The 9,120-nt window shown below is 29.6% G+C and overlaps 1 protein-coding gene across 1 annotated transcript in view; it reads left to right on the top strand.

Moving 5' to 3' along the window:
• The window catches only part of LOC139426032 (uncharacterized), a 60,466-nt gene extending 53,070 nt beyond the window's left edge, over positions 1-7,396 (top strand). Inside the window, exons 2-6 of the mRNA XM_071183458.1 lie at positions 919-1,037; positions 2,026-2,186; positions 3,549-3,647; positions 6,157-6,253; positions 7,329-7,396. Coding sequence (XP_071039559.1) covers positions 941-1,037; positions 2,026-2,186; positions 3,549-3,647; positions 6,157-6,253; positions 7,329-7,396 — 522 coding nt within the window. The 5' untranslated portion in view covers positions 919-940. The remainder of the gene's footprint in view (positions 1-918; positions 1,038-2,025; positions 2,187-3,548; positions 3,648-6,156; positions 6,254-7,328) is intronic.
• The last annotated feature ends 1,724 nt before the right edge of the window (positions 7,397-9,120 follow it).

Raw genomic sequence — 9,120 nt, 5'->3', positions numbered from 1 at the left:
TATATATATATCTGTGTGTGTTTGTGTAAGGACTGTAAGGTAATGACATTTCTAATTTTAAAAAAAGGAAACAAAACAACAACAAAAACATAATTTTGGAAATCAAAAACCTAAAAATCAAAACATACAATATTTAATCCGTTCACTTTAATTTTTTCGTCATTTGGTAACGGTTTACCGGAAATTCAGTGTTGCCAAAAGTATGTTTCGTATTACCACAAATTTAGTAAGAAAATGTAAAACTGAAAAGTAAATTTTACCGAATAAATGGTTTTTATGCTATGCTCTAAGGTATCCTGATAAAATTAAAAAAATTTTACCATATTTACCTAATTTTATCACATTTTATAAAATTATATTTTTAATAAAAAGTAAACAAAATTCATAGTTAAATACAGAAAACAAAAACATAACAAACAAATAATAATTCTGGAAAAAAACCTAAAACATACGATATCCATTCACTTTGATTTTTTCATTATTTGTTAAAGGGTTACCGAAAATTCTGGATTGCCAAAAGTATAGTTCTTACTACAAATTTAGTAAGAAAATACAAAACAGAAAAGGAAATTTTACCAATTAAATGTTTTCATGCTATGCTCTAAAGTATCATGATAAAATTTTAAAATAAATTACCATGTTAACTAAATTTTATCACACATTAAAAACGATATTTCATCGTTAATTTTATCTAAATCATTACAATGTGCTTCAGTTAAAATTGCCGAGATTTTTGGTGTTCCCATAGAAACAGAAAGATTATCAGTTTTACCATATTCTGGTAATTTTAACCATATTATTTTACTTAATGTGAATATTATATTATTTTTTTGAGTTTGAATACTCCTTGATCATATACAAAAGTCTTATTTTTTTAAAGTTCATAAAAATCTCTAACGTCTATTATTTACTTACAAGGGAGAAATTTCGATCAGTACCAATGATAACTGCTCAGGGTAATCCTACTATTTGTGTAAATCTTTACACTGCTATCACTGAACCTGACTATAAAGAAGAATTTTTTTCTAATTCTTTGAGTAAGTATAATATTGAGTACTTCTAATTCTTTGAGAAAGTATTTCTTTTTCTTTTTGCAAAACATTTAATGTAATTTGAACTTCAATACTTAATAGCACCAAAGTCATATCCTGCATTTTTTTTCCTCTCTTTTTTTTGCCAAAAATTTAATGCAATCTGAACTTAGGTCTTACAGAAACATAATTTTTTTTTTAATAAATCTAAAGTGTTTAGTAGCACTGGGAAACAATATCGTTCATTTTCTATTTTCATGAGATTTTGTAACGGATCTTTTAACGTAGCTGATTTTAAATCCGCAATCGTTTTCGCTCGTCAAGCTATTTTTTTAGTCACATTTTTACTCTATCTATTGTCGAAATGTACAAGCTTAAAAATGTTATATGAATATAGGGTCAGTATAAATGTTGCAATAAACTTCTAGGGAAGTTAATCCACATCACCAGGATTAAAATTGCACAGTACCCGCGTTCGGAAATGTTGTCATACGCCGCTAAGGGTACTTCCCTATTTTTAACTGTTTCTTCGCATGCATCTGAACAAGTTATTTGCTAGAAGCAACCCTAGCTAATACGACGACATTTCCGGGTATTGCTTCCTATGCATTTTAAAACCTGGTGATGTGTCCTATCTTACCTAGAAGTTTTGTTGCAACATTTACATGAACCCTTGTTAAATATAACGATGTTAAACTTGAACATTTCGAAAAAAAATTTCATTTTTGAAAAAATCTGTAGCTTTAAAAACGAAACTTATTTCAGATTCTGAAACCACACACCCGAATTCCACAGGATCAACTATTCGTATAAACGAAATAAAAATTTGTTCCCCACTGTAATTCAGATTTTAATTGCTTGAAATTATTTTTAAATGTTTTACTCATTTCTAATTATTTAATCTGCTTTCTTTTTCTTCCTTTTTTTTTTACAAAAATCTGAAACAATAACCTCATATTGCAATAGACACTAATTTAAAATCTTTTTTTAATAGAAATAAATGTATTTATTAATCTACATCCGGAGAAATTCTTTTTCGACTTTGATCCAATCGTTGTGTACGTGATGGTACATAACCGTATGCAGTTACTTAATCCCTTTTTTGAGGGTCATGCACTGGCAGGTGGTGAACACTATACTGGTATTGTCTCAATGGTAATTATATCCACTGCTTTTTCTAATATATGAAAAAAAGTTGTTTTTCATTACCTTTTCATTCCATTCGAACTTTCCATAAAGTAAGATACTGCAAATTATTTCGGAAAAACTTTTTTTCATCCTATTTTATTTCAAGCAATACCACCCAACAAAATCGATAAATATCGTTGTTGTTGTTTCTAATGTCGCTTGCCAAACCAGCAAGCCTGCTTGGTGAAACCAGACGAATTTAAGACGGAGAGTGCGTTTCTTGTTTTTCAGTCGCGCCATCTATGGCCAAGAATATAACTTCAGCCACACATACGACACATCTTGTTTATAGGGCATCTTGTTTGTTGACCTATTCATATATCCATTAATTCATCCACAGATCGTAATTTTGACCTGAACCAGAGAACGACCAACCTCCAATTCAGTACTCCCAGAGATATAATTTGTTATGGGAGTAGGGAGGACTTCGTGAATCAACAGAACTAGCGTGCACTGGTCCCTAGTCCTCTACCGGCGGGAATCGAATTCCGTCCTCGTAGACATGGGTCAAACACCCTACCGACTAGACTATCCTGACCTACAAATAGATAAATATAAAATGCCTCGCTAACGAAACATTTAGCGATAGTTTTTCGAAAATAGTTAATTTATATCACAATGAAATAGATAGTTAACTATTAAGAAGAGCTGCAATGACAGTTCAACTCAACAGTTCTCAATTTTTTTTTTGGCAGTGGAACTTAAAGTAATTGACCTCTTTTTAGCGGAACCCGGAGACTTATTATATTCATAATTGCTATTGAAGTTTATTAATTAATTAATGAAAAAAATTAGTTTAAAAGTATGTAATGTCCTAAATTTTATTAAAAATTTGAGAAACATTTAATAAATAAATGAAGCCCAACAATGGCGGATTTCATTTTAACCAGCCATTGTTGGGGTTCGAACCCGTGACACCTCTTTGGGAGGCAAGCACTCTATCCCGTTGGCCACTACTGCTCAAAGGAACACCTTAAACGAAAATAGATGAATAGATCACTATATATTAAGAAAAATTTTCTCTAATAATAAAACATTCGTACATGCGTAATTTTCCAGAAATGCGGTAAAAAATTTTACTCTCCTTACTTTACATTTAGAATTTTCTTGTATCTCAAAATTGTACAGAAAAATCATAGTTGCAATGGTGGAAAATTCATTTTTATCACTTTAATTTAATTTTCATTCATTTTAATAATTTACGATTAAATTGTTTTCTTTTCCGATTACTTTTTAGCAAAAGTAAAACTCATTAAAATTTTACATCAAATCATTTCTAACGACTTTCGTACAAAATTCATTCTACAAGTTATTTTCTGATGTTTTCAGAGTGAAAATATAAGACTACCAGCACCCTATGATACAAATTGCAAAGACTATATTAAATCGTGGAAAGAAAACCAAGGATTTGGACCTTTAACACAACAGGTAAGACAATAATATCCCAATGTATAACTTAAGGGAGTTTTCACCACGCAAAATGTAAAATCCACAGTTTAAGTACCTTAAAGTCGAGTTTAAGGTACAGTTAAGTACTTTAATTTTAAGTGCCTTTAAACTATATATATCATTTTGCCTTAAAGAAGTATTGAGGCTTTAGAACGGATAAATAATATTATTGCTCTAAAAACTATTAAAATATTTTGAAAATCACTAAATTGGCGAGATATTTTCACCTAGAAAAAAATAATTAAATTCCATGAATTAGTCTTAATTTTTGAAAATTAGATCACGAAAGCTTTTTTTTTCCCCAATTAACAATCAGCGCCGTTTTCATAATTAACATAAATGACGCTGGTTAGAGATGGGTAAATATTCACGTAACAGTCATGAGTAACTAATAACCCGGTTTTTCGAAACTCTTTCGATAAGGAAAATTAAAAACTACAGTTTATGTGCCTTTGACTTGAAGCAAAGCTATAATTTTAAACTATATATACCATTTTGTCGGGAAAAATCACATGGGACAAACCAACAAATAACTTAATTATTCTAAATGTTATTATTTTCTTTCAAAAAATTGCCAATTTGGCGATATTTTTCCTCTTAGATAAAAACTATTAAAATCAATGGCTTATTTTCATTTTTCGAAATTCTTTAATGCCTAAAGCCAGCATTGGGTTAAGCTTTTAAATATTAAAAATTAAACCACAAACTCTTTTAATTTTCTCCAAATTGATGTTTTGCACCATTTTCAGAATAAGCAAAGGCATTGGCTAAAGATAGGCTAAACTAGACCTAACAGTCATGAGTAACAGCTGCAAACTCCCAAGCATATCATTCATAGCATTTCAAGCATATCATCATTCTGCAACTCATAGCATATCATTCGCAAAAAAGCATCATTTCGTGTGACATCAGAGCTTTTGAAAAGCAGAATTAAAAATTTACAACAGTTCTACAAGCGACATATTATTCGTTTAGAAACCTTATTTCATATAATGTGCAGAATTTCAAATTTTGCAGAATTTTAAATATAATATTCATTACAGTATATAAAGGGAAAGTTCTTTTTATTTTATGTTATTTAATAAAAAGTGCAGTTTTTAACTTGGTAATTATAATAAACCAGTTTTTAATGTAAAATGTTAATTCCCCTAATGCACGACTTTAAATCAATGCTTTGATAATATAATCAAATGCTTCTTATTATTCAAATAATATTAAAAAAACAACAGTTCTAGGAACTCAACAGAAAATATTAATAAAAATCTAGCATAAAATCAAAAATTATTTGAGTTTTTTTTTAATCTTTTGAATAACTAAAGAAATTTTGCCTCATACTCGCTTATCTCAACGGCCGCAATATTAGTTTCTTTTTCATAATTTTTTCCTTAACAGCCAGTATTTTTTACAAAATCAAGGAACATATTCTTTTAAAAAAATGTTAAATTACTTTAGTTTTAAAGAGCAGTTTATTAATATGTAATGAAATAAAAGATTGTATAACTAAATACGGAGAAAGAAATAGGAAGTTATTTTAATCGTCAATGGCACCTATTAAAGTGCAAAAAAAAGGAACAGTTTCTATCACTCTTGTATCAAGTTTTTTTGTTATTTTCAAAATATTATACAGAAATATTAAGATTTATATCTGACAAAATGGAATTTCACTCTCTCCCTCTCTTATTTTTTTTTTTGTTACTTTCGACTCAGTTTCAAGCACAGAGCTTATAAATAAAGTTCTCGAGAGAGAAAGATATTTTTTTCAAAACAGTGAATAAATAGTTTGCATTTAAAGCACAAAAACAAAACAAAAATCACGAGAAAAGCACTTGCAAATGCAATAATTTTCGAAAGCATTACAATTTCGAAGAAAAAAAAATTGCATTAGGTCCTCAAATAAAAATAGCTCTTTCAGCATGTAGAATTCTTACTACATATTTGGATTTCAGCAGGCTGCAGATCGATACACATAGTATTTTTTTTTTCTAAATTTTTAACAGGTAAGAATTCTCGAACTAAATATCAAATGTTAATTTCTTCTCTGTTTTGACGTACTTCCTCTACATTTTTTTTAATTCAATCGCTATTTCGATGTCTAATAACTTTTGTGCAGTATTTCGAAATGATACGTGAAGTTGAACACCCAAAACAACGACGGTAAGGGCATTTTCGATTTTTTAATATGAGATAATGTAATTTTCATTTTTTTAATTACATTTAGTATGCTCAGATTTTTAGAGGAGACATTTTTATATTAGTTAAATTTTGATTTTAGTCCCAAAAGTGTTAGACACCTTTAAATTTACATTTTTTCAAAGCGCTAGAATTTTTAAATTATTCGAAATCTCGAAAAGTGTGGAAAAAAAATTATTGATTAAGCAGATTCCGTATACAGGTGCTGCCCGCCAATCTTTACGGAACATCCTGTGTGTAGTTGTTTAGTCATAGTTATATATATATATTATATGTTTATTATTATATTTATTTTAAGGAATGCATTGAGCATTGTAAGTTGACGACTGTGACAAGTCTGAACATGTGTGCTGATGAACAGATTATTTATTCTCACACGGAAGAGCTCTGCCTAAGTAGGTACATCACTTGAAGAATACAGAGTATCCAAAAAATATGGGAATTGTCGCATTTCATATAGTCAAAAACTTAAGAACAGATGTTATAAGATATTTACAAAAATCAAAATTAAGAATAAATTTCATTTAACTGAATTCGTGGAATACTTTCATTCAATAATTCAAAACTTGACCTCTTATTTCCTAAAATCTAAGGTGCCTTCTAGAAGAGGTGCCAGCATTAAGAGTTGTGTTAAAATTTCTTGTCATTTCATAGATTAGCCCAGAAATCTTGGACATTATTTTACGGATGTCTATTATTAGTTTCGCAATCTGCAGCCATTTTCCGATTTTTCTTTTTTTTTAAGCAATTTTGGCCCAGTTTTCATTTTGTGATAATACTACCAGTAGGCCGCTGAGCCCATGTCCGAAAGTTCGTGGGTTCGAATCCCACCGGCAGAAGACTCCCCGTGTAGTAAATGGTGACTGATGAACGTTAAATCTGTCGAGTCGTAAAGTCCTCCATGTTCCCATACCAAATCAATACCTGTAGGTGTACTGAATTAGAGATTGATCGTTTTCGGATTCAGGTCAAAATTACGATCCGTGGGTGAATGAATTGATGTATGAATAGGTCCGCCCTATAGACGGGTGTGACGTATGGGTGCGGCAGAATTCGAATTCCGGTCAATAGATGGCGCAATTGGAGAAACAAAAACAATTACTCTCTTCTACCTTAACAGGCATACAAAGAGATTGAGAAATTACTACCTGCGGTTTAAAATTCAAAAACCTAAAAGTTAAATTGTAGTCCTTTTTTATAATAAAAATTGTAGTTAGTCAATAAAAAAGTTCTTACCATCTCATCTACGAAGAGCTGGGCTTAGAGGTGAGATTTGCACTAATAAACATGTTATTTGAATGTTTTAAGAGTCTTTTTCATACTTTTCGATTTGAGCATGTTTTCGTTATATGATTTTTTTTGTAATTTCATATTTTCTATACATATTGGATACTCTATATAAATAACACTCTAAAATTTTAATTGAAATCAAAGTAGATAAATATTACATTAAGAAAACAACCTTTGTAGGGGATATAACAGCAACAGATGATATCATCAAAAACTGCACTGAAAAGTGCCAACCAGCCTGTATGTAAGTATTTTTAATTGCTTATGGTTATGGTTCTTTCAAAGTGCACTACTTTGCTTGTTAAACATGTCTTTTATTTATAAATGTTCCCGCGAATGACCAAAATCAGGAGAATGTCGACTTTCACTGGTGAATGTTAATAATCACATAGTGACTTTGGTGAATGTCCGATTTGATATTAATTTATTCGTTGATATTATTATATTTTGTCGATATTTTGGTATCTGCTGAGGGTAGATAAAAGAAACATCAGTGTTCGGAGTACCGGGCAAATGTATACCGGGCAGTGGGACTGAGCTGTAAAAAAAACATTGATGTAGGGCATACCGGGCAAATGTATACCGGGTAGTTACACTTAACTAGACCTAGTATATATTTTCGACATTTACCAAAGCGACTATGTCAACATTCACCTATTTTAAACATTCAACTGTGGAAGTCAACCACCACCAATGTCGGTCATTCACAATAACATAAATATGCCAGCTGTATATCCGTTCTTCGTACGGGGTGGGGGAAAAAAGAAAAAGAATCAATAAATCAGCACTGAACGACATCAAGAAATCATTCACACAAAAAATATATATATAGTGACACAATTAATAAAGCTATATTATTTAACTGTATTATTTATTGATATTTGTTTTTTTTTCCCGGTAGCTTTAAGTTATTAAACTAAACAAAAGAATGTGTTTGCAGTTCATCAAAACAAAATAGTCAGTTTTAATAATTACTAATTATATCAATAGAATACTTTGCAACTGCATCAGTATAATTGGTTACATACCCTCAAACTCTTGAGTTTTGTGCTAAATACGCTTATAAGTTGCTGCAAACTAAAGTTGAAATTTTAAAAATGAATGGAATTCTTGTAAAACCTTGAAAAGATATTTAGAGCAAGACCATTTCAATATCTGGCTTTTAACATACTGTTAAACATATTTATAAGTAGTCGTGGAAAAAAGTTCTTTTATATCTACTTCTTTAAAATATTAATATATAAAATATTAATATTTAAAATATAAATACATAAAATATAAATACATGAAAATATTAATAAATACAATATAAATATATAAAATATTAATATATTAAATATAAATACATGAAATATTAATGTAAAAATCGTAGTAGAATTCCTTATTAAAACTGCACCAATTACCATAATACCAGTAGCACGTATTGCTAAAATTAATTAGTGGTCGCCTGCGTCAATTTTAGGTCATTTTCTACAGTTCCAATAAACGAAGTACCTTTTGCACATTAACTTAGCCTTTGAGTGCATAAACGTTCCTTTTTTTAATTTAGTTAATACATATTGCCAAAATTAATTAAGAGTTGGTGTCAATAAAGGTGTTATTTTGTGTTTCTTATAAACAAATTTGAACCAGTTAAACACGTTTAAAAAAATCACTACCAAAACAAAATAAAAGCCTGATTTCAGATAACTTTAGAAATGCAAATTTTGTGACGTAGTCCCACCACGCTACGACGGTAACGTTAGTCATTGAATTCATCTGACAGAGCGAATAAAACATAATTAAATAGTAAAGTACTTGCAAGTTTTTAAGATCAAATAAAGTTATAAGCTAGAAAACATCTTTAATATTTTATTTAAGAAGTTTGAAAAAATAGTATTGAGTGTAGTCAAATTTAAAACAATGGTCAACGCTTCACCCATGAGAAGATATATATATATATATATATATATATTATAAATGTTCCCGCGAA

The sequence above is a fragment of the Parasteatoda tepidariorum genome, chromosome 7 (assembly GCF_043381705.1).
Source record: "Parasteatoda tepidariorum isolate YZ-2023 chromosome 7, CAS_Ptep_4.0, whole genome shotgun sequence".
Taxonomy (NCBI): Eukaryota; Metazoa; Arthropoda; class Arachnida; order Araneae; family Theridiidae; genus Parasteatoda; species Parasteatoda tepidariorum.
This window is presented reverse-complemented; position numbering and strand designations above follow the sequence as displayed.